The 24,560-nt window shown below is 55.5% G+C and overlaps 2 protein-coding genes and 1 long non-coding RNA gene across 12 annotated transcripts in view; 1 reads left to right on the forward strand and 2 right to left on the reverse strand.

Annotated features, from left to right (window-relative positions):
- LOC133752928 (uncharacterized) overlaps positions 1–9,540 on the reverse strand; it is a 66,791-nt gene extending 57,251 nt beyond the window's left edge. For 2 of the 6 annotated variants that reach the window (XR_009864997.1, XR_009864995.1), the window contains exons 1-3: positions 9,223–9,441; positions 7,895–7,981; positions 7,213–7,300 (exon numbers count right to left, since the gene is read on the reverse strand). This is a non-coding gene — a long non-coding RNA (uncharacterized LOC133752928). Of the gene's footprint in view, positions 1–2,385; positions 2,531–7,212; positions 7,301–7,894; positions 7,982–9,222; positions 9,442–9,501 lie in introns of those variants that run through there. The other 4 variants (XR_009865000.1, XR_009864999.1, XR_009864996.1 and 1 more) reach the window with 4 other exon arrangements.
- A 928-nt stretch (positions 9,541–10,468) lies between these two features.
- On the forward strand, positions 10,469–16,832 carry EOLA2 (endothelium and lymphocyte associated ASCH domain 2). 5 transcript variants are annotated; one of them, XM_062183224.1, is made up of 4 exons: positions 10,469–10,638; positions 11,709–11,779; positions 15,300–15,581; positions 16,298–16,832. In XM_062183224.1, exons 3-4 carry the CDS (start codon positions 15,329–15,331, stop codon positions 16,591–16,593), a joined length of 549 nt encoding a protein of 182 aa, XP_062039208.1. In that variant the 5' UTR covers positions 10,469–10,638; positions 11,709–11,779; positions 15,300–15,328; the 3' UTR covers positions 16,594–16,832. The 5 variants fall into 5 exon arrangements, with proteins under 5 accessions (XP_062039208.1, XP_062039207.1, XP_062039210.1 ...); XM_062183223.1 differs by lacking the exon at positions 11,709–11,779; XM_062183226.1 differs by lacking the exon at positions 11,709–11,779 and having other exon boundaries at positions 10,469–10,610.
- Positions 16,833–18,941: 2,109 nt separating this feature from the next.
- Positions 18,942–20,366, reverse strand: LOC133753694 (heat shock transcription factor, X-linked member 3-like). Its single transcript, XM_062184381.1, has 2 exons — positions 19,878–20,366; positions 18,942–19,517 (listed from the first exon to the last, which is right to left on the reverse strand). The coding sequence occupies exons 1-2, from the start codon at positions 20,364–20,366 to the stop codon at positions 18,942–18,944; spliced, it is 1,065 nt and encodes a 354-aa protein (XP_062040365.1).
- Positions 20,367–24,560: the final 4,194 nt, after the last annotated feature.

Here is a 24,560-nt window from a genome sequence, read left to right on the forward strand (position 1 = left end):
TCCAACATGGGAAGCGGGATACACAGCAGACTCATAGAATGGCTGATGTCCTAAATAGCACTCTGGCCTCAGAATTAGCCCTTAAGGCATTCAGATCTGGCGGAAGAGCCCATGAGAGTATTGTAGGCATGGAAAACCAAGACACCCTGGGGAAAAATAAAAGACCTAAATGAAAGATCTCTGTGAGTGAGATCCCAGTGGAAAGAACGGGGCCATCAAAGAAGGAGGTACCTTTCTCTGAAGGGAGGAGAGAACTTCCACTTTGACTATGACCCTGTCTGAATAAGATCAAAGTCGGCGAACCCTAAAGGCTTCCATAGCCTTGGCAACTCATGACTAGAGCCTAGGGAGATTACTGACGCCATAAACAAGAGTGTCAAATTGTTAAGACAACAACAGGAGTCACTGTGTACTTACATCTCATGTGGGATCTGTCCTTAATGTGTTGTCTAATGTGAAGTGATGCTATACCTAGTACTAAAACAGTATTTTTACACTTTGTGTTTCTGTGTGGGTGCAAACTGATGAAATCTTTACTTAGTATACACGGAATCGATCTTCTGTATATAAAGATAATGGAAAATGAAAAAAAAAACCTGGTGTTAAATTGTAAATGGCATAGAAAATTAATTAATTTTTAAAAAATATCATGTAGGATCTCTGTCTTTAATGTTCTGTACACTGTTATTTAATGCTATAACTAGTACTCCAACAGTATTTTTTCACTTTGTATTGCTATGTGGGGGCAAACTGTTGAAATCTTTACTTAATATATACTAAACTGATCTTCTGTATATAAAGAGAATTGAAAATGAATCTTGATGTGAATGGAAGGGGAGAGGGAGTGGGAAAGGGGAGGGTTGTGGGTGGGAGGGAAGTTATGGAGGGGGAAGCCATTGTAATCCATAAGCTGTACTTTGGAAATTTATATTAATTAAATAAAAGTTTTAAAAAAGGATATGAGAGGTAAAATGTGCTCTAATCAGACCCTTGGGTGTCAACATGCTGCCGAAGACCTTTGCATTTCCCGGGACCTGCTTAGAAATGTAGGCTCTCAGACCCACTTCAGAACTTCTGATTCAGAAGCTGCATTTGACATGATCACTGAGAGATCTGAATGTGCACTGATTTTTGAGAATCATGGACACTGGCCACCAGTTTTCGAACTGTAATCTGTGACAGTACATTATGAGTTCTGTGAGGAATGGTCCAATATTGAGCTGGAAACAGGAGGGGGATGGAATCAGGTCTTGCTTCAGCTGAGCAGCAGCCTTCCTCTGATCTGTGTGGTATGCTGAACTTCCCAGCCAAAGACACTGCATGGGCTCAAAGGTTTGACAACCATGTTCTAAGAATAATTACCTTATTTTCTAAGTAACACAACTGAGATTTTCTAAAAAGCACACAGGACTTAGCCAAGATCACATCACAGTCCCTTGGACATTGTTGGAAATGCCTGAAATTTCCAAACCTAGGATACAAGAAAAACCTTTAGTCCAAATTACTGGAATAATCTGAAACCTACAAAGTAGAAGCAAAGATTGAGAAACTGAGTTCCAGAAGGAGAGAATACAAAGTGCAAGGGTGTGTGCTGGCAACAGACCTATAAGGCGAGTGGCATTTCTATCACTTGGTTTATAAGATATGAAGACACAGAGAAATGAAGAACTACCAAAGCCACACGGGAAGAGGAAGAACTGACACTGAAACAGGCTCCACTAGAATCCAAAGCTAACACCCTCATGGTAATAGCCACCCAGCGATCCCCTCTCCATGTTGGTCCAGTGTATGAACCACGCAGATGTACCGAATACAAAGATTAGGCTCCCATGTAATGCAAAGTGCGTTGTTACATTGTCTTTTTTTTTGACAGGCAGAGTTAGACAGTGAGAGAGAGAGACAGGGAGAAAGGTCTTCCTTTTCCGTTGGTTCACTCCCCAAATGGCCGCTAAGCCTGGAACGCTGTGCCGATCCAAAGCCAGGAACCAGGTGCTTCCTCCTGGTATCCCATGCGGGTGCAGGGCCCAAGCACTTGGGCCATCCTCCACTGCTTTCCGCGGTCACAGCAGAGAGCTGGACTGGAAAAGGAGCAACCGGGACAGAATCCGGCGCCCCAACCAGGTCTAGAACCCAGGGTGCTGGCGCCACAGGCAGGGGATTAGCCAAGTGAGCCGCAGCCCTGGCCATGTTGTTACATTTTCATGGTAACACACATAAGGAATCTATATTTGTTTTAATATCCATCATCACGTGTCCAATATCCTGTGAAATAATGCCTTGGAAAAGTCAGAAATACAGAGAAGGCAGGAATGTTTAGAGAAAGAAAGGGAAAAAATATTTCACAATGTGTTGACTATTAGTTTTAGTATCTTATTTTACACTCACAGTCTTCAAGCACTGCATGGGATTTTCCGCCATGGAAACTGCTCCTTGATCATTCCTCTGCTTATCAACAACATACCTTGCTTCTGAACAGTGGTCTTTCTACTTTTTGCATGTTGAACTCTTCAATTAGCAGAACATTAAGCCTCTGATCATAAATCAGAAATGTTATCACAAAAATTAGGAAAGAAAAAAAGAAGGAAGGAAGAGGGAGGGAGGGAAGTATCATTGTATTCTTATAATTGTATCCATGAACTACTTGAAATCTGTTCTCTTGGTATTCATAAAAAATTTAATTTAAAAAGATGAAAAGAAAATAAACTTGAAGGAGTTGGCAACCATATGGCACAATGAAGAATTGGCTGGCATTAGAACAAATACTTTATAAAAAGTGGGGGCTCTTTGTTAAAGCTTTCTTCAAACATAATTTGTGAACATTCCAGTTCAATACAACAAGTTGCCAAAGCTGAGCTCTCTCATCGTCTTGTCTTCATTACCCACTCTCCAGTAAAGACAGCATGTTCAAAAGCAGTGGGCAAGAAGCCTACACTGAAAACTGTACCTCTCCCTGGATGCTGCCATAGCTCAAATATTCAGGAGAGCACATGGGCCAACCACACTGCACCTTCTTTCTCTGGGTCATTATCAGCCACTGTTCTCCAGTGTCCCAGATGAGGATGGCACATAGGGCAAAAGTGGACATTCAGGTGGGGGCCTGGAGGGATCTGGTCCCAACACCCTTCTCCCGGCCAGCGCCGCGGCTCAATAGGCTAATCCTCCGCCTAGCGGCGCCGGCACACCGGGTTCTAGTCCCAGTCGGGGCACCGGATTCTATCCCGGTTGCCCCTCTTCCAGGCCAGCTCTTTGCTGTGGCCAGGGAGTACAGTGGAGGATGGCCCAAGTACTTGGGTCCTGCACCCCATGGGAGACCAGGATAAGCACCTGGCTCCTGCCATCGGATCAGCGCAGTGCGCTGGCCGCAGCGGCCATTGGAGGGTGAACCAACGGCAAAGGAAGACTTTTCTCTCTGTCTCACTCTCTCACTATCCACTCTGCCTGTCAAAAAAAAAAAAAAAAAAAAAAAAAACCACCCTTCTCCCATGCCCTCTCCACAATAATCCTCAGACCTCAGAGACCTAATACCATCTTTCCGAACACCACTGTTCAGTCAGGAACAAGAATCGGAAACCTCACTGCAAGCTAGAACGAGTGACCTCCGGGTGAGTCTCAAGGCAAAGAGCCATAGTTCAGTGGGACAAGTGTTACTTGGTGGAGGCTGCTCCTGAGCCACACACACCTGCATCTTCTCATCTGGTGCCCCCAAGGCATGCACACTCCTGGCCCGAGACAGGCACATAAGGGTTTGTCAAGCCACTGGCCAGACAAATGGGCCATCAGTGAGGTTTTTCTTGGGAAGAGGACCCACAGCCTACCTTTCCAAATGCTCACCGTGAACCCAGGGGAGGTGTGGCCCAGACTCCCGGGGAGTCTGACCCAACCCAGTTTCCTGGCCTCCTCTCCCGTGATCTCGTATCACTAAGGGCTCTGCTCCGGCCAGGAACTTTCTCTCAGATCTCAGAATCATTCTAACCCTCTCAGGCTGCCCACCCCCGCCGCCCCCCACCCATTTCCCACCAAACACAAGCCCTTTGACCACAACACAGCTGGAAGGTCCCTCCTATGTGAAGCCTTCCCCAACCCCACACACAGCTAGCAGTCTCCTCTTCACACTGACTCACCTCCTCCTGCTCCATGGTCCAGAGGCCTGCCCAGAAGGTGCTCCCCAGCAGCCCCCCGAGTACCAGAGCAGGGAGCGTGCGCCTCTGAGGGGCTCTTGCGGCAGTGGTGTCTGCCAACTTCCATTCGCTTTGCTTTGTGCCACCTTAGTACTCAGATCTGCCCTCTCCCATCAGGCGCTGCCTACACTACTGCTGACAGATGACGAGCTGCCCTGATAGCAAGTGCCCTGGAAGCACATCCCTTCACAACCCAGGCAGCCGGCTGCAGGGCTGAACACAGTTCTGCCTCTGCAAGGGCAGCCGCTGGGTCCCTCCCCGTGCTGCTCAGCACACGTCCCCCCCGGGGCCTCCGTTCTGGACGTTACTTCATCTAGTGAGCCAGCGTGGGCTGCGTGGCCTATCGTGTGCCAGGCACTAAGAGGACCTGTGGCTCTGTGCCCCAGGCAGGCCCCTCTAGTGGACAATCCTTGCTCCACATCTCCCTGTTGGGCCAGTCGAGAATGCCAGGGCAGGTCCAACCTGCTTCCCAAGCCTGCTTCCTTCCTGTCCCTCTCGTGATAGTCCCAGCAAGCCTTGGGGTCCGCTCATGTCCTCTCCCACTCTGCCTCCTGAAGGGCCCAGTCTGGGACAGCTGGCTGCAGAGGGTCCAGGAAAGCCGGTGGAAAGATGGGCGTTGGTACAGGATCCTCCGACTGCACCTGCTCATCTGGTAACGTGGAGCCCACCCCAGGGGAAAGGGGGTGTATACACAGCCCCAGGCACGAGGCGGCAGCCACGCCTTCGGTGCTGGAACAATTTGCTGGCATGGCCAGTTTGTGAAGGGGAAGCTCCTGGTGACAGAGGAAGGGTCATCCCAGAGAAGCTACGAGAGCAGCACGCACCTGCAGCAGCCAGCAGTGTCACGGTGTCTCTGCAGGATGAGACTCGGGGGTACCTGATGAGGTACAACATGAAGGACAGGAGGCTACCCGCTGGGCAACAGATCTTAGTGGGCCGCAGGGCCCCTAATGCTGGGAGGGGGCACTCTCCATGTAGGCATGGGACCTGGAAGCCTGGAAACGGCCGTGGTCCTCGCTGAGTGATCCTAAAAGGCTTCCATGACCATGGCAGATGGTAACGGAAGGGCTTCGAAGCCTGAGAGAAGTGGGCCTGTGGGGGACTGGACAGGGAAGAGCAGGCAAAACCACCCCTGGAGAATTCTGTTCCGGAGAGCTCCAAGGCCATCAACAGGCATGGACTGGAGAGAGGGCACTGGCACCATGGGGCAGCTTGGGGCCTGGGGGAGGAGGGGCTCCTCTGCCCATCGGGGCTGACCTCAGGAGAGCCTGTCACAGGATTTGGTCACTGAGAACAAGGCCTGTGAAAGGGCCACTGCTGCTCCTGCCTGCCCTCTCCTCCCTCCTGCTCCTGCTCTTTCCTCTCTCTTCCACAGGCCAGGTCCAATCACAGGAGAGCCTTTCACAGAGCGAGGCTCACCGAGAACAGGGCCTGATGGGTTGTCCCCTCCACCTCCCTGGCAGCAGGAGCAGCAGCAGAGCTCAGGGGTTAGCACTAAGCAGGACCAAGCGGCCAGAAGCAGGGGGCTAGGATGATCACATGGCCGAGAATGCCCCCGAGAGTGATGGGGGCAGGGCCTTCAGTGAATGTGTAGCCCACACAGATACAGCTCAAAACGGACAAAGAGAGCAAGGGTGAGTGCGCAGCAGGCTAAGGGCAGGCACCACAACCAACAAGTCAGGATCCACGGCCCAGTGTCTGTCACCGTGCCAGTTTCTAGAGCTAGAGCACAGTGACCAGAGTGGTGGCTGGGGCCCCAGGTGGAAGGATGCCACAGCGCCTCGGCAAGCAGGAGATGAAAGGATCCCCCAACCTTTCACAAAGGGACCTACGGCCTTAGTCCTGGGTGACTAAGCACTGGGGAAACGAGAATACCCAAACAGTCCGAGGGCTGCCGGACGGTGCCTAGCTTGCAGTGATACCAGAGGCCAATCAACCCCACCGGAAGGGTGGCTTCAGGTAGACGCCCCACACTCACACTGCAGGACAAAAAATACCCCTGGGTTCAAAGTACGAGGATTTGTGTGTGGGGCTCAAGTGGAGAGGCTGGAATCCACTAGACTCCACAGTGAGCTGCAGAGCCAGGAGATAGTGGATTAATTTTCCGAGGAAACTTTCGGGACACTTACGGTATACCCAAAGGACTGGCACTTACCATCACAGTAACACAGCACGAGCTTGAAAGGACAGTCAGAAAGGCATGGGCAAAGAACTGGGGAACACACACCAAACGACAAGCATGCAGGCCTCTGGGAAATGGCCTTCAGACAGCTCTCTGTGCCTGATCCCCATACACTTTTCCATCCTTTGCACGGTTGCCACAGTGCAGGTGTGGGCATCGCAGTCAGCCGAACGGGCCTTCTCACAGAGCACGGGACCAGGACAACTCAGGCCTCGTAACCAGGGGCACAGGCTGGCAACCTGTCCTCTAGCCCCCTGAGCTCAACCAGGTGAACAGAAAAAGCCGCACCACGTGCTCATGTGGCCGCGGCCCAGGGCTCGGAACCCTCCCTCCAGCTTTACAGGGCCTGGCACGTGGGTCACAAAGGCTGAAGTACCTGGGAGGAAGTACGGGAGGAAGGAAGAAAATGCAAGCCGACCGAAGAGCTCGGAGCCACGGAAACGTGGACCGGAACGTGTTCTGGCCCCAGCCTGAAAGCGGCACTGAGCTACTGGCCCACAAGGTGAATGCAAGTGGGAGCAGGGCAGGCGCCAGAAGCTCACAGGAACTCAGAAGGTTCGGGCCCCACCCCTCGCAGTCTGTGTGCCAGCCACCACACCTACCCCATGGAGCCCAAGTGGCCCACCTGGGTCCACAGTTAATGGGGGGCAGCTCCTTCCCATCCACTCGAGTGGTGCTGAGACCGAAGTGGAAGTCACTGCAATTCTCAGGGTGGTGCCACATGCCGTGGGCCGTGTCCAGAGGGCCGCACCACACCCGAGCTGCCCAGGAGAGAGGGAAGGAGGGGGTCTGGGCGACTGGCTGGATTCCCGATCTGGGGACAAAAGGGGAGTGGCAGGGCAGAAGACTAACCTGCTGTCTTCACACAGCTGCACGGGCATCCCAGCTTCCTGTGTGTCACAAGAGACTGTATGAGTCCAGGCACCGAATGAAGGCTAAACTGTGAACGACGAATGAAGGAAGAGAGTCAGGAAGGGCCCCCTAGCTAAAGGGCAGAGTGCTGGACACGTGACCCCCAAGCAACACTCCTTCCAGGTGCAAGGAGTCTGTGGCTGCCAGCCGCCGGCCGGCCAGCCAGGGGGCAGGGGATGGGTTTCACAGCCTGCAGAGGGAGCAACAGTGGGGCATTCCAGGACCTTCAGGGTTACTTACAATTCAGAGCACCTGTGTGGACATTACATCCAAAGCAGCCCTGCAAAGAGAGGATGAAAGGAGTGCCCCGGGGGAGGGGGGAAGGGGAAGGAGAGGGGAGGGGGAAAGAAGGGCTGGAGAGAAGGAGGGATCTGAAAGGCAAATAACCAAGGCTGTGGACATGCACGGCCGGCAATCGGGGTTGGAGACCTCTCAGGACCCTTGCAGCCCTGAGGCCTACCTTCCAGGAAGAAGGTACCCTGTGGCCCTCCCCTCCCCTGCAGCATTCTTGTTGCTCAAGCTTCCCTCCAGAAGAGCAGGTGCCTCTCCCTAGAAGAGAGAGCGCAGTGTTTTGTTGATTCCCCATCTACCAAGCAGCTACCATGGTCCCAGGCACACTTACGGAAAAGAGCCAGGACCGGCTTTGCCTGCGAGGCACAGTGGCAGGAACAGGCCCTTCAGAGCAATTACAGGCCTGGCTTCCAAGAGCCTAAAGGAGGGAGGGAGGCAGGGAGGAACAAGAGTCAAAACGCTAGCAGAACTCAGAGGGAAAAACACCTAATGCTTGGGGTTGAACCAAGGTGACTTTAAAGTTGTGTCTGGAAGCAGAACTGGGATTGCCAGCACAAGAGGCGGCAGAACCAAGCAAGGAGTCCCGGTGGAGCCAGCTGGGCCAGGACCAGCAGCCACACAGCATGGCGTGAGCCCCACAAGCCTTAGGCCCTAAGGGTGCAAAGGCCTTGGGCCCACTCCCTGGGGTGCCTGGACTGAAACAGAAGGCTTGGCTGAGTTTCAGTAGGGGACTGATGGGGGACAGATTTGTGACTCAGAAGCGAAACTGACGGAGTGTGGAGGGCTGACTGGAGGCAGGGAGGACACAGGGCCCCCAGGCCAGTCGGGTGTCAGGTCGAACAGCACAGGTAGGGACACTCAGGCCTGAACTCAGGGAGCAGCAGCAGGTGCAGCATTCTCCCTACAGCTCTTTCAGAGGTAGGGATGGAGACCTTGGCTCTCAACCCAACGTCCAGGGCTAGGTAAATGAGGGAGGCCACCGAAGGTGCAAACTTTTCTCCTCACTTGCAACACAGGCCGGAAAAAGTCAGATCTCTCCACCCGCCCCCAGAGGGGCTAAGACAGAGGAGATCCCCGCAGGGATGCTCAGCACCCCCACCCCCCACCCGGGGAGAGAGGGCACAGCTCAGCCTAGAGCTTCACAGACCTCAGGCAAGGCTGCCTGCCCCTCTGGCCGCAGCCTACACCCTCTGGCACACACACTGAGAGCTGTGAGAGCTGGCTTCTGTCCTGAGGACCCGCGGGCTGCCACTGTTGACTCCTGCCTAGGGGCAGAGTGCACAAGCCTCCTTGCCCCGCCTCCAGCTTTCTCACAGCTGCCCAGCTGGGCCCCTGCTCCTCCAGGGGGTGAAGGATGCCTCCCTCCACGGGGCACTTCAGCCCCAGCTCCTCCTCCAGGGTACTACGCTGGGCGGTCCCTGCCCAGCTGGCTCCCCACTTGCTGGGCTCCATCCCGCAGCCCCGCTGCCCCCTGCAAGTCTCCTCCAACAGTCCCGTGCAGCTGCTCCGCCTCTTGTACACCCAGCTTCTCCCCGAGGCTTCCTGCAGCTCTGCCCCTGCTCCTCTTTACAGGGCTCTTGCACACCCAGCAGCTCCCTCAACTCTTCGCCAAGGCTCCGCCTAAGCCCCTCTTCCACCTCTGCTCCCAGAGCCACCGACCTACTTCCTCAGTGAGGCGCTGCCTACCCCTCTGGCCTGCTGCAACTCCTGCTCCTTGGCGAGCGAGCTCTTCCCCACAGCCTAGCCAAGGTCCTCTGGCGACAGCTCCACCTCTTTCAGCTCTAGCTCAGCTCCTCCTCCGCCAGCACTCTCAGAAACCTCTGCTCACATCAGCAGCAGCCAGGGCCACAGCCACTCCTCCAGCACTTCCTCAGAGCCCTGCTCCCTCTCCCCTCTCCCCTCTCCCACCCCAGCCCCAGCCTAGCCCCAGCCTCCTACCCAGGACCTAGTCACAGCTCCGGCTTCCCCACCCGCAGCCTGCCCTTCATTCCCGCCCAGGCATCGCAAGTTCCGCCCCATCCCTCCCCCCACAGGCTCTCGTAGCCCCACCCCGGCACCGCCCATACACGTCTCAGCCCCGCCCCTCCCGCTCTCAACTCCGCCCCAAGAGCGCCCCCGGAAGTCCCGCATGGTCCCGCCCCGCGGATAGGCCCTTGCACGTTTCCCGCCACGCCCCCACGCCTCAGCCCCGCCCCTGACCCAGAACCTTCTCGGGGCCCCGCCCCAACTCCTTCCCCGGAAGTTCTGCACAACCCTCCCTTTCCTCCCGCAGCCCTACCCGCTACCCCTCGCCCACACGGTCTCACTAGTCCGTCCTTCCCCTCCAACAGCCAAGCCCCCACCCCTCTCCATCATGCTTGTCAGGGCCCTGCCCCTTTCCTGCCCTTCTCTTCTGCCAATCCCTTCCTCGGAATCTCCTGTAGCTCCGCCCTTGCTCCTCCCACAGTCCCGCCCCTGATGCCTCACCAGCACGTTCTCCAGCCAGGCCCCTCCCCTCCCCTCCTAAGACCCGCCTTCGACACTGCCCGCGACCAGTCACGGCCCGCCTGGCCCAAGTCCTAGCCCCGCCTCCGACTCCGCCCCCGCAGTTCTCACAGCCCCGCCCCTTCCCAAGTCCCGCCCCGCCCCTCCACACCTCCGCCCCCAAGCTCTCGCCAGCCTCTCATCCCACCCCTCGCCCCCGCCCGCTCCTTCCCAGCGCTGCCCTGCTCCAGTGGGGTCCTGGGCTGTGGCCTCCACACCTCCTCCTGCAGCAGGTTCCCGCACCGGAGCCCTGCTCTGGCCACAGCACCGCCCCCCTCCAGCCCCAGCTCCACCCCAGCACCTGCGCACGGCCCCCTCCGGCAGCTCCGCCTCCGCTGCTAAGCCCCACCCCCAGCAGGCTCGCTGGCGGACCTCTTCCCGCCCCTTCCGCTTCCTGCCCCGGGGCCCTTGGTGCGAGTCGCGTCCCCTCTCTGGGCCTAGGGTCAGGCCAAGCCCTCCCGCGTCGTCGCCCGACCTCCGGGTGCTCGCCTCACGACCCGAAAGGGCCCATCGCCTAGTGCCCAGTGAGTGCGTGCGTCAGTGCGTGATCACGTAAGTGCGTGGCTACGGAACTGCCTGGTTGAGCGGCTGAGTGCGTGCCAGTACGCACGTACGTGGGTTGCGTAGTGCGTGACGTGTACGTGACGTGTCCGTAAGGGCGGAGGTGCGTCCCCTTAAAGGGCCGGTGCGGGCCCGGCGGAGACCGTGGAAGTGGCTCACGCTGTAGTCCGCCAGGGTCCCCGCGGCGTCCGGACTGTGGCCGGGCGCTCTCTGCTCTCCCTGTGGCCCGCGTCGTCTCCTCGGCCGGGCCCGGGAGCCAGTGGTCCTGGGGCTGGCGGCCTTGCCGAGCCCAGCGGAGATAGAGCTGTCCTGGCGCGTGGCCAAAGGCCGGAGTCGGCCCAGCTGGCCTTGGACTCGGAGGACCCCGTAGATCCGGTGGCAGTGAGCCCGGAAGCGGCCGGAGGGAGCCTGCACGTGATGCGCCAGGGCTTGGGTGGCTGCACTTGGGCGAATGGTACCTGTGGGCCGGACACCCGTGAGGGACGTCCCGAAGGCACCGAGCCTGTCTCCTTCTCCAGCCAGCATCTCGCACCCTGGCTACTTCTCCGCGTGTGTCCCAGGGATGTGCCTCTGGGTGTGGCGAGCCAGAGCACTGCTCCACACACCCAGGCCCCACCTTGACCCAGAGGCCGTGAGGGGCCCAGCTCGGTGGGTCCTGTGGGGCCCCGTGCCCCGCCCGCCCTACCCAGGAATTAGACTGAGGGGCCTGGGCCCCCAGACCTCTGCCCGGTGACTCTGTGGGGACCAGTGTCATTTTTCTTCTCTTAGGTCCTGCTTGCTCGACCTAAGAACGGCGGCCCCCTCACCAAAACGGGTTTCTGCCTGCCTGCCTGCTGGCGCTTCATGTGGTCCTTGAGCCACGCGGGCTCTCCCTCGCCATGTTAGCCGAACCAGCCCAGGAGTGCCATGCGCAGGGGCGGGTGTCGTCCCCGAGTCCGCCGTGCTACCTGTGCTACCTGTGGTTGGTCTGCGGTGTGTGCTGGGTACAAGGCCTGCGTGTGCTGCTAGCCTGCATTCTGTCTTCTGACGACCTTTTCCCTCCTCTCCTTTTCTCTCTGCAGGTGCAGAAGCCGAGGCAGGCAGGCAGGCAGGCAGGCAGGCAGAAGGGTGCTCCCTCCTCGGGCCAAAGCAGGTACCGTCTGCAGCACCAGGCCGCGCAAGGGGACCTCCTCCGCGCCCTTCGTGCCTTTCAGGTTGCGGCACTTCTCACCGAGGATTCCCCCCACACAGTTCGTGTCTGATTGCTACGATTTTTGTGACGATCCCGAGAAAGGGGTTGGTTAGAAAACCGGGAGGGAGAAACTGGACAGATCCTCATTCTAGTGACGGATCTCAGTAGAAGTAGCAGAAACGGCCAGGCCCCCTGGGTTGCATTCAGCTCTCCTCGGAGGTAATCCAGAATCAAGGAACGGGGTGAGCCTTTGTCACCTACCGGCAGCGTGCTGTTGCTGAGGCCCGACAAGTGTGTGAGGAGCCCTTGTGTGTGAGCCACCCTTGGGTGCTGGCGTGCACACTGCTGAGGCTTTGTGGAAGGCCGTTTGCCGGCATGTAGTAGCGTCCTAGATGTGGGTGCCTGCACCCGGGCAACCTCTGAAACGGGTCTTCAGTGAACGTTAGGGGTGATGTCATTTCCTGTGGCAGAAAACGGGACGCAGCTTGTCAGTCAGTCTCCATCAGTAGAGGAGTAGTCAGGTGAATTCTGAGAGAGGAAGCAGGGGGATAACACGACGCAGGCAGTGAAAACTAAGGGAAATGGAGATGCACAGAGGACGTGCTTGATGTGTGGCTAAATGGATAAACCGTGCCCTGCCCTGAGGTGATGTGGAAGGAACGTCTCAAACCTGTGCGTTGATTTGCCAAGGGGGCGGGACAAAACAGGCTGGCTTTGCAGCAGCGGGAGCTGTGCCACAGTTCTGGGCACCAGAAGCCCGAGAGCAAGGGGTTGGCTGGGTCTGCTTCTTCCGCGGGCGGTGAGAACCTGCCCTATCCCTGTCTCTTAGCCACTGGCGCTTGACTGACACTCGCTGGCATTGCTCGGCTGACAGAAGCATCTCCCTGGGCCCTGCCTTCACCTCATCATGGCGTCTTCCCTGTGTGTGTGTTTCTCTTCCAGTTGCCCGTTTCTGGGGATACCGATTGCATTGGGTGTGGGTCCGTGCGAATGATGTCGTTCTTGCTTGACTGCCTCGGCAAAGACCCTGTCTTTCTGTATGCGGTCACGTTCTGAGGTGCTCAGGGTTGGCACGTCAACCCACGCGTTTTCTGGGATGCAGGCGAACCCATCATGACCTATACAGGCCCTAGGGTAGGAGCAGAGTTGCCATGTCCCTGGGGTGGACCTGAGGCATGTGGCGAATAAAGGGGAGAGGGGTGCAGGAAGCCAGGGCAGGGAACCAGACCACGAGGGAGCTCGTGGGCCCCCGGGAGGAATGGTAGCGTCTGTACCAGTTGGTGCACGAAGCCCTTTGTAGGTTCCAGCGGAGGAGTGACAGAATCTGAATGCCCCAGTGCCCTGGCCTCTCCCTGGGTCCTGGACAGTAGAGTACAGTGGGAAAGTGCCAAGGCAGTGGGCCAACAGGCCAGGACACCAAGAAGGCCGCCCCGGTGGTGGAGGTACGCAGTGAGATTGTGAGCATGGAGAGTCGATGGAGAGGGATGGGATCCAGGGTAGGTTTTGGAGGTAGTGCCACGTGACATGGGTAGTGGGTAGTGGGTACTGGAAGGAAAGGGAGGCTGGAGAGCTGTTAGGTTTGGGGCAGGAGCCCTTGGTAGGTGGTGACGCCTCTTTTACAGAGGTAGAAGGTGGTGGATTTGGGGTGGTGGTGGGTGGGGCCCCAAGTCTGTGCTGGCCTGGCCACATAAGGCTGAGACTGAAAAGGTGTGTCCTGCGCCCAGGGAGGCAGAGCAAGCCAGCAGGAAGCCTGGGAGCCTGGTAAGTGGCACAGTAAGCCATGTTGGGACTGCAGAACCAACGGAGACCAGTCGTTGGCGCCTGTGCGGACACACTTACTGGTGGAGAGGAGGGACAGGAGTCAGAGGGAGCCTGTGGACCACCACTACTCAGAGGTCTCCACTGTGCAGTGGTTTAGAGAAAGGCTGTTGGACCAGGAGGCACACGTGGCCTCAGGGGCGTCTGTCGACTTGTATCGATGAGTGTGCAGGCATCGTCCTCTGAAAACAAGCGTGCGCGCGTGGGAGTGGGAAGCAGTGATGCAGGTTGAGAGCAGTGGCAGGACCCAGGCCTGCAGTGAGCCAGAGGGGCGGGGTCTGGGGCAGCTCACCCAGAGGAGCAGGAGGAAGGCGGATGACGGGGCAGAGAGGCCGGCAGGGCAGCCTGTGGGGAAGGGTGTGAATGCCAGGCAGCTTCCGTCCCGACAGGGCCTTGTGTCCTGAGGGTGGGTCTATTTTCTTAGAACCACAGGACACACATATGGGTAAGAGCGTGTCCTCAGAGAAAGGACGGGGAGGCAGGAACCAGAGTGGAGGGTGGTGGCTCGTGGGTGGAGTGCAGAGCCAGGGATGGGGCCTCCGGCCCAGTGCAGAAGAAGATGGCAGTGATGATGATGAGTAGCCACCTTGTGTGGCTGGTCAGGGGCCAGGTGCTGGCTGGGTGCCTTCAGTGCCTTGCCTCCTGTCCTTCCAGCCACGTGGAAACTGAGGCTGCAAAAGATACCGTGACCGAGCTGAGGTTTGGGCTTCCAGCCTACGGCTCTCTGGACCTAGGGGCTGTGCTGCTCCCAGCGCGGTGCTGTCTTCTATGGGGGGGAGGGGGCGGGGGAGACAGGCGCCGCTCTCCCGAGGGACACACAGAAGAGGCAAGGGCCGAGACGGGGGTGTGTGAGGTCAGGGCCCGTGTGTTGTGCCTGTCACTGCTCATCCACGAGGGTCCTCACTGCAGCACGGCCCCTGCTGTGTCAGGTGAGCATTACATTCGGTGATCCCAGGCTCAGGACCTAGCCGTAGAAGGGGTGTGCACACTGGGGCCCTTTGTTTTCCCTCTCCTGAACTCTTTCTGAGATGGGGAGGGGGCAGGGACTTGAGGGAGCGTTGGAGGGGTCAGGAGGCACACCTAGTGGGGGCCGTCTGGCATCCCGGGGTGTCCAGGGCTGGCTACCAAGGATTTGCACTCAGCAGCCGTGGGGAGGGAGCTGAGCAGAAGCAGGCCTACCATGTGTTGGGGCAGCAGGCCCTGGGAGCTGAAAGCATCGGTGAGGGTGCAGTGGGGAGCAGGAAGAGAAGCAGAACCCAGGGTGGTCCCTCTGCAGAAAGAGGCTAGAACTGCGCCTGTTGGCTGTGCAGCCCCAACTCTCACGTGAGCAAGGGTGCCTTCCCTCCTCTGTGGTCCCCTAGGACTCTCTGACCTCGGTCATAGCATTGGGCAGATGCTGTCCCGCCTGTGTCTTTTTCTAGCTGTCCTGTCCTGTCCCATGAGCTCCTCAGGGGCCCCATCTGGTGGAGCTGCATCATCCGAGGCTCTTCTGTGGCGCCAGCCGTGGTGCCGGCCCTCAGAGACTACGTGGTGCCTGGTAGAAGGCAGCGAGCCGTTGAGATCAGTGGGCTTTCGGGGCACCGGGGAGACGTTGAGGAGCGGTGAGACTCACTGGCCGTGAACGTGGAGGGCCAGTGTGTGATATTCCTCTGTGTTTCCACAGGCCGCCGAGGCCCGAGGAGCTGGCAGGAGATGAAGTTTGGCTGCCTCTCCTTCCGGCAGCCTTATGCGGGTTTTGTCTTAAATGGAGTCAAGACTGTGGAGACGCGCTGGCGTCCCCTGCTTAGCAGCCACCAGAACCATACCATCGCCGTCCACATTGCTCGCCGGGACTGGGAAGACGTCACCTGGCAGGAGCTGCTGGTGGAAAGGCTTGGGATGACTCCCACCCAGATTCAGGCCTTGCTTCTGGAAGGGGAAAAGTTTGGGCGAGGAGTGATAGCCGGTAAGTGAGCGGCTACTCGGGAGCTGTTTGCCTGGGAACCAGTGGGTGTGTTTGTGCAGATTCCTTACGCAGCATGCCTTCAGAGGGGCAGTCGGGGGCCTCGGTTCCTCCTTGGGGTCTGACGGGCGGGCTTAGGTCCGTGTCTGCGTGTGGCACCTGTGCCTGTGTGAGCTTGTGCTGTAGCAGAGGCCACGGGAGGCAGCCTAGCACAGAGCGTCTCCGGCAACCTCCAGAGGCAGGCTCCTTGCCTGGCGTCATGTGCCTGTCCCGCCCCCACTGCGCTCAGCATCATGGGCGATTCCTCTAACTAACTTCTCAATGCTTGAGGTCTCACATTGACATCTGTCCCCCAGTGACCTCCTTGGGCATCTTGTTGCCTGCCGGCTCCCTGTCAGCAGGTGGGTCCCGCTACTGGGTCGGCTCCCTGTCCCGCGCCTCAGAGGTGTTGCTGGGACGCACGCTTTCCTTGTGTGCCTTCACTGAAGACCGAGTCATCTCCTCTTCGTTTCTGGAGCCTTCTGACTGCCTCGGCCAGGACTCCCCGGACAGAGTTGGGTGTGTCATCCATGCTCAATAAGAAGGTCTCAGCTCACTTTGTGTCTTTGTGGTGACATCATCTTAGGCTGCAGCGCTCGTCGCTTCCAATAACCATGTTACACAAGCAGGCCCTGGCTCCTGGAAGGGAGTCAATTGCGTGTTTTTCTCTTTGTGCACAGGGCTCATTGACATTGGGGAAACGTGGCAGTGCCCTGAAAACTTGGCTCCCGTGGAGATTGTGGAACTGGAAAGTCAAGCCGTTCTGACCGACCTGAAGCAGAAGTACCTGACTGTGATTTCAAACCCCAGGTGGTTACTGGAGCCTGTGCCCTGTCAAGGCGGAAAGGATGTGTTCCAGGTAGACCTCCCAGAGCACCTGATCCCTCTGGAACGTGAGGTCTGCAGAGTATGCATCCCTGCGGGGAACGTAGCTGACACCTCAGCTCACCATCATGTGCAGCTAGATCTATATTAATCAGGTCAAGCTGGAGTTACCATTGCCACAAAGACTGCTGCTACACACCGAGGGAGGTTCACATACGTGGATTTCTTTGCTTGGATGAAGGGAAGGAGGGGTGAACTCTTCCTTACGTGATGCACCGAGCTCATTGACCATGTCTCGAGCACTCTGACGTTTAGGAAAAAGGAAATGCCTTGGCATGGTGCTAATTTTGGTCCTGCTACTTTCTGAATCATACGAATAAACGCGTTGAAGGTAACTGTTTAGTGTTTGGAGCTCTATCATGTGTTTTTCCCTTCTCTTCGTTCCAGATAAAACTCACCAGATGTCTGAGCAGCATCCAGGGGATGTCGTGGGGTCTCTGGGGCCGGCACTGCACGTTTGCCTGGCAGTGACCGGCCAGTCATGATATCCAGGGTGAAGAGGAGTCGGACACAGAGCAGCTGTCTGTCCTTTCAGAGCACTCTCGCTCCGTTGCCATAGTATCCGGCATTCATGAAGTATGTGTGGTACGTGTCACACAGCTGCTTCCTAGTCAAGCAGAGGACCTTAGATACAGGCCTGATAGAGGGAGGTCGACTTTGAAAAGTGATGGAGCGGTGTTCATTTTATAGCAAGCCTGTGTGTGTGTGTGTGTGTGTGTGAGAGAGAGAGAGAGAGAGAAAGAGAGAGAGAAATTTCTTTTTTTTTTTTTTTTTTTTTTTGGACAGGCAGAGTGGATAGAGAGAGAGAGACAGAGAGAAAGGTCTTCCTTTTTGCCGTTGGTTCACCCTCCAATGGCCACTGCGGCCGGCGCATAGCGCTGATCCGAAGCCAGGAGCCAGGTGCTTCTCCTGGTCTCCCATGCGGGGGTGCAGGGCCCAAGGACTTGGGCCATCCTCCACTGCCTTCCCGGGCCATAGCAGAGAGCTGGCCTGGAAGACGGGCAACCGGGATAGAATCCGGCGCCCCGACCAGGACTAGAACCCGGCGTGCCGGCGCCGCAAGGCGGAGGATTAGCCTGTTAAGCCATGGCGCCGGCCAGAGAGAAATTTCTTAGCACCATTTCTAAGTGGGGGTTCTCTGTGAGGATTGTGCCCCTCCTCCCCAGTCACTGAATGGAGTGGCAGGTGTGGGCCCTGACTTTAGCTGGGCCCCTTTGTGGGGCCCTGGATGCTGGGTAGGTATGCTCAGCTGCCGATCTGAAACTTCTTGGAAATATTCAGGGAGCCTTGAGGAAAGAATCTCATTTCAAGGTCCCCGAATAGTCTAAGGTGATACCCCGAAGGCCAGGAGCCAGACTATTCTGTCTCTTGACCAGCAGGCAAGTCCCAGGGTACTGGATCTCCTTGGGCTTCCCCTCAGCACTTCCTGGCAAGATCCTTGGCTAAGTATGTGAAAATGTTGTATCAATAGAAAGAAGGCAGCAGGGAGCAAAGCATGTCCTGGACAGAATTTTCTGCTTCCTTAGGTTTATGTCAGTGAAATGATATATATATATATAATATATATATAAATACATATGTAATACACACACACACACACACACACATATATATATATACTGGTCCACAGTTTCGATGTGACTTGTCCCCTAAAGTTTCATGTGTTGGAACTGTGGTTCCCAAGGGTGGCAGAAATGGGCAGAGGTGTATCTTTTTTAATATTTTTAAAGATTTATTTATTTGAAGGAGTTAGAGTAGGGGGAGAGGAGAGAGAGATGCACCTTCCATCCATTGGTTCACTCTCCAAATGCCTGCCACGGCCAGGACTAGGCCAGGCTGAAGCCAGGAACCAGGAGCTTCACCTGAGTCTCCTACATGGGTTCAGGGGCCCAAGCATTTGGACCGTCTTCCACTGCTTCCCCAGGTGCATCAGCAGAGAGCCGGATCGGAAGTGGAGCAGCCAAAACTCAAACCTGCGCCGATATAGGACGGTGGCAGCTTAACCTGCCACACCACAGCGGCAGCCCCAGTGGTGGACCTCTAAAGTGGAGCCTGGGAGAGGTCCTGAGGTCCTGGATATGTGCCCTTCAAAGGGACTGGTGGACTCCAGTCTCTCTGGCTCCCTGCTGTGCAATGTGAGCTCTTGCTCCTGCATGAGCTCCCGCTGTGATACCACCTGCCGTCAGCCCCCCGCCCCACTCCTACCAGAGGCCCAATTGGTGGGGCCACTCATTCCTGGGCTTTGAACCTCCAACTCTGTGAGCAAAGCAAACCTCTGCATAAAGTTATTCTGCCTCAGGTGGTTGACTATGGTCATGAAAAACGGTTTAATGCGGTATGGACAGTTGGGAAGAACACAGACTTGTGATTCTAAGAAGACCAAGACAGGCTTGTTGTTAGGAAATGGTGATCTTTATCAATTATCAGTGCCCTGCGAGTTTATGGAGGTGGATTTTCCCTGACCCGTTCACAGATGACACACCTGGAATTGGAGGAACCCTCCTGCTCCAGGGGCTGATTGGAAGTCATGGTGAAGAGGGCAGCTAACAGGATGGAGTAGCAGGTGGTGTACAAAGATATCATGGAATCATAATCGGGATAGGCTACGGGGCTGCTGATTGCTTCCCCGGCACCTTGCATTCCAGCTGTACCCGGAGGTGCAAACATGACATTGGAAGAGGTGCCCTCCCCACTTGGGCCACCCGGCTCCTCAGGGGCATAGATTCTCAGGGGTCTCACAGTGATGTTACTCATAGACCAGATGCCAGAGAACATGAGTGACTGGCCGCTGATGGGGCGGTGAGCACTGGCAGCTTCCCTCTGGGCCCTCCTCTCAGCTTCCTCATCTTCCTTGTTGGGCTGCGTCCGTGGGGATCGTCTGGTAGCTACCAGCTTCCTTTTCTTCTGGCTCGTTCCGCAGGTGGACTGCCGACCGAAGCGTCTCTGGTCTCCTTTTCTTTGAATGTTTGCGAGAAGGGCAGGCTTGTCTCTCTGAAAATTGACGTTGCGATATATCTGAAACAAAAATGGGAGATTTTAGTCCTTCTGGAATGAAGTTTGTTTCTGGGACGTGCCCTACAACGTCAGCTCACTAAAGATAAACGGTTCATAGGGTAAGGCAGGGGTATGTCCGATGACGTTCACTGGCCTCTGAGAATCTTTGCCCCGACCTGCAGACCCTCTCTGAGCAGATGGTGGTGTCCTGTCAGAGTCTGTACTCTCATGTGTATACGTTTACCTTTCTGTAAATAACATCTCACGTCTAAAAAAGCAATTCTTGGAAATTAAACACGTGTGGTAGATCCTTGATCTTGGTGCTCCACAAAGATGTTTGGGTAACAGAGAAATAGGAAACAGAAAAGCCTTCTACTTTACCATCATTTGCTTGTTCCCTGGAGAGAGAGCAGAGTTCTTGGAGCGTATTTTACTGAATCCATAGAGGTTAAGCTGACGGATGAAGGTCTTTATGCTGTCTGTTTCAAAAATCCTGTCTCCGTCTTCCCGAAGAAGGACTTCCCTCTGGAAGAGGTCATTCTCGATGATCACAGTGTCTCCATCTTCGTTCCAGCACACAGACTCAAATGCAGGATCCTCCACTATCATCCAAAGCTTTCTGGGGAAGGAGAGCCCGCAAAGGATATCGGTGCCTTGCATGTTGACTGCCACTTGATCTTGGGAGCCTGGAACCTGGAGCCTGCGAGTAGTAGCCTCGCTCACTGCCTCTTCACTGAGCTGAACCAAAGCCTTCCCTGAATCCACATTGGGAACAGGTGAAGAATTGGACAGGACCTCAATAGCTGCCTCTCCACTGGCAGGGGGTCCCAGCATGGCCTCACAGTTTTCTGTACTACTATGACTAGCCATGGAGCTACACCAGCATTGGGGACACTGTACCCAAGACCGGTATCACTCTCCCAGCAAGTCAAAAATGCTTTCGTCTCAGAAAGGCTATCCAGTATAATCTTTCCACGAAATTCTAGAATCTGAGTGGCGGGCCAACCAGTGGCTGAAACCCTCCTCTTTGCCATGTGATGTCACAAGGGTGGTGCACAGCCAGGCCGCAGAGGGTGGGGGAGGGGATAAGTGACCGGGCCCTTGACTTCTCTGTTCTCTCAAAATGTAGAAACTTATCTTTCTGGTTGCCATCAAAGTCTCCTCTCTAGTGACAGGTACATCAATTCATATGTTCTGGCCCTGAGTAAGTAGAAAGACTGTGATACCATCACTGCTCACACTCCTAAAGCTAGGGGAGGCCTGTTGCTGACCCCTCTCAGGGCCAGTCTTCAGTTCTCATTTTGGTATCAGCAAGACTGCCTGGGTCAGATGGGCCCCTCGCAGAAAATGGTGGTCCCTGCCAGGTGGGTTGGCTGAACCTCCCTCAGCCTCCCCTCCCACCCCACCCCCCGGCTTTCTGCTTTGGTATCTTCCAACGACTCCTGATGGTTGCATCTGCTTGGATGGGCCTACATGAGTGTGTTCTATTGCCGCTCATTCAAGTTGTCCCCAGAGGAGGGCTCTGCCTGGGTGCAGTGGGAGCACTCCTGGTGGCCCTAACTGCTCTTGCAGTGTCACTCAAAGCACTGTTGTGTGATTCGATGGCCACATCCTCAGCGGTGCTTTGGAGTCACATGTTGAGCTCCTCTTGCCCTCAAATCTCGCCCTTCTACAGATCGCAGCAAGATAACCTTTGGTTCCCATTTCTTCTCATAGATGCCATTCTCATCGCCCAAGACATGCCCCCCTTTGAGGCTGTTTTACTCAGGCACTGTCTGAGGAGAAATTCCTACTTGATTAGCTAGTCGTGACTGCAGTAATCGACACAACACATGTATATGTGTTGAAATCAGAAACACTGTGTGTGGATGTGGAGGAGAAAACAAGAGTCATTTTCCACCAAAGATGATAGGATAAGACAGGGGTTATGTATATGTGTTGAAATCAGAAACACTGTGTGGATGTGGAGGAGAAAACAAGAGTCATTTTCCACCAAAGATGATAGGATAAGACAGGGGTTTCGGTGACAGGCGACAGCTAGGCATTGTAGGCACCTGTGTCCTGAATATCCACTCTGTAGGGAAATAGCAGTGGTCCAGCGGAAAGGCTTTCCCCCCAGGGCTGATAGGATCCCGGGTCCTCCTCCCACTAAGGAGCATCCTTTTGCTTTTCTGAGTGTCAACCTTTGTCTCTAAAAGGGGAGAGCAAAGGGTTGGAAAGAGTCTCCCTAGATGCCTTTCAGTCTAGAGGCTTTCTAACCCTTAATGCTGCCCCCGTGTTTACATTCAGATTCACTCCACGGTCATCATGGTTTTTTGTAAAAATACCTTTGAGCGTTCGTTCATTCATTTCCATGGGGTAGATGTGAGACGCAGAAAAGAGATAGAGCAAGCTCTCCTCCACTTATTCGCTCCCCCAAGTGCCTACAATTGCCAGGGATGGGCCAGGCCAAAGGTAGGAGCTGGGAAACCCAATTTAAGTCTCTCTGTGTGTGGCAGGGACCCAAATACTTGAACCATCACTGCCCTGGCCCGCGGGGTAATCAACTAGGACATGAGGAGGGCAGACCTGAATGGAGAGACAAACCAGACACGAGAAGGGAGACCAAGACAGTATTCTGATCAAGGTCTCACTTTCTTGGAGAAGGAGGCAGCTTATATAATACAAGGCAAGGATTGTAACAGTCGAGGGTAAGCAGGGGTCATCTTAGAACATAGTTTAAAGGAATAATTTCACAGGAATCAGTATCAATTTGACAAAGGGAGTTACAGCGAGGTCTTACAGCTACCAGACGTGCTTATCAAGTACAAGAAAGAGAGCACTGAAGCCAGATGGCCAAGCGCTAACCATATCAGTGAGCTGTACACATGGACTTTTCTAGTGACTCCTCCTTACAGGAACACAGCTGAAGGTTAGTCTAAACAAAGGCCTACACAGGGAAACCAGCACAGTGACTCCCAACAATCACATGCTGCCTGCTCAGCAGCTCAAAGCTGGAATTAGGAGTGGAGCCAGGACTCGCACTCTGGCATTCTGCTATGGGCTGTGGGTGTCCCAAGTGGCAGGTTAACCACTATGCCAAATGCACACCCCCATCGTGATTTTAAGAGGTTTACAAAGTATTTCTTCAAGGACCCAGTTTACCCTGTAGGCACATGCACTTAAGAGGCCAAGGACTGAAGTGGAGGCTGTTGGTGGCTCTCCGAAGAAAGCCCCTAGAATTTTCAGTTAAAGAACCGGGATCCTCTACTGACATACCAGAGTTGTTTTTGTTAAAGAAGTTCATTCTCTGGTTTGTTTGTAAGATGTATGTATTTACGTGTGAAAGGCAGTTACTGAGAGAGAGGGAGAAAGAGAGCTCCTCCATCTACTGGTTCACTCCCCAAATGCCCAGAGCAGCCAGGATTGGGTCAGGCCGAAGCCAGGAACCTGGAACTCAATCTGGGTCTCCCGTGTGAGTGGCAAGGACCTTCTGCCTCCCAGGCTGCACATTAGCAGGAAGCTGGATCAGAAGCAGAGCAGCCAGGACGCAAACTGGCACTACATGGGGTGCAGGTGTTGCAGGTGGCTTAACCTGCTGCACCACAACGCTGACCCCCAAAGGAATTCTTAAGGTGGAAGGAAATTGCCTTGTGGCCTTTGCTAGCATATGAAGTCTGCTGGTTACTGATATAAAGGGATTTAGCTGCTGGGTGAGAAGGGAACGGTAGTCCCAGAAGTGACTGCAGCAGCTACATCCCCATCATTTGGCAAAGAGCCAGTATTTCTTCAGTTCAATTTAGAAGCACTTATCCAGTGTGGCTTCTGTAGCCAATACCCTGCTTTGCTTTAGGGATCCCAGAATGTCCACTGGAGTTAAGAGTCCAAGACACCAGGTGCCTCTTTTCCCCTGAAGAGGAAATATACACGTCGCTAACTCCCTCTAGTCCTAGAAAGGCATCATGGGAAAGCCAGCTTCCCTGGGCTAAACCTTGTCAGTCTCACATGTTCAACTCTGGGACCTCTGGCAGCCTCTGAGACCGTCAGTACAGGCACCTGCCATGCAGAAGCCCTTTGCGAGAAACGGTTTGTTTTCTCTCCTCTGCCACCATGATCTCAGAGATGGCCCATCTGTGTTGCTACCTGATGAATGAAATCAGCAGATGACCTGACCAGCGCACAGCCGAGCCAGTTAGGAGGACCAGTGACCTCAGAGGAAAGTGAGTTCAGTCCTGACGTGCTACAGCTTCTGCAAGGTCACACGGTGATCCAGATCAGCGCCGAGCACCCAGCTGTGTGCCGCCAAGGCCTGGGGCCGGCCATGGGGCACGACTCACTGTTGTCTGACGTGGGACCAGCTCCGTGGGCACTCCCTCACTAGCAGGAGCTTCCTGCTCGCTGGTCTCCCCTAGGCCCTGGCCTGCGTCCCTGTGGTTGGTTCACCCCATGCCTTCGGGGTCTTTCTAAACCATGGCTCAGATCTCTGCAGTTGTGCCGGCGCCAACTCCTCCTGACGTCCAGGGCATTCCCCTTCCAGCAGTGGTGACCACTGTGCTCCTTGTTCTCACAGTCTCAGGTGTCTGCCATACTGGCCGCCCTTCAGCCCCTTCACTTGCTGGGCACCCCTCGGTCCCTGGTGCTCTCCTCTGAACTTTCTGGCAACTCCCCTGCCTGTGACAGTGTTCGTGGTCCGGCTGTCCGAGAAGCCACTCACTGAGCCGGGTACACCGGGCTCCTCACGTTCCAGGTCACCCTGCGAGGCTGCTTCCCTGGGGTCGGCTTGGCACAGCCCTCCACAGCCAGTCAAGATGTGCATGGGTTCCTGGGAAGTCAGGACATTCTGAGCTGTCACCTCTCGGGCCTAGGAGGTCCCTGTGGACAGCTGAGACCACGCTGAATGTGTGGTCCCCATTACATCCATTGTGGAATGCAGAAAGGTGTTTCACCAGGAGCTGGTGAGGTTTCACATCCTTGGAAAGGGCTCTCTGCATTATCACAGGGACGATAGGAGCAGCGAGGGGGTGCTCTAGACTTAGAGATCCACATGCCGTGTGGGGCTGTGTCAGTTCCTCAGCTGGGTGGTCC

The sequence above is a fragment of the Lepus europaeus genome, chromosome X (assembly GCF_033115175.1).
Source record: "Lepus europaeus isolate LE1 chromosome X, mLepTim1.pri, whole genome shotgun sequence".
NCBI classification, from domain to species: Eukaryota; Metazoa; Chordata; class Mammalia; order Lagomorpha; family Leporidae; genus Lepus; species Lepus europaeus.

Coding starts and splice junctions, on each gene's coding strand:
- EOLA2 (XM_062183224.1), top strand. CDS start 15,329: ATGAAGTTTGGCTGCCTCTCCTTCCGGCAGCCTTATGCGGGTTTTGTC. Junction 15,582..16,297: donor TGGGCGAGGAGTGATAGCCG/GTAAGTGAGCGG, acceptor CTTTGTGCACAG/GGCTCATTGACATTGGGGAA.
- LOC133753694 (XM_062184381.1), bottom strand. CDS start 20,366: ATGGCTAGTCATAGTAGTACAGAAAACTGTGAGGCCATGCTGGGACCC. Junction 19,518..19,877: donor CAGGGAACAAGCAAATGATG/GTAAAGTAGAAG, acceptor TTTTTGTTTCAG/ATATATCGCAACGTCAATTT.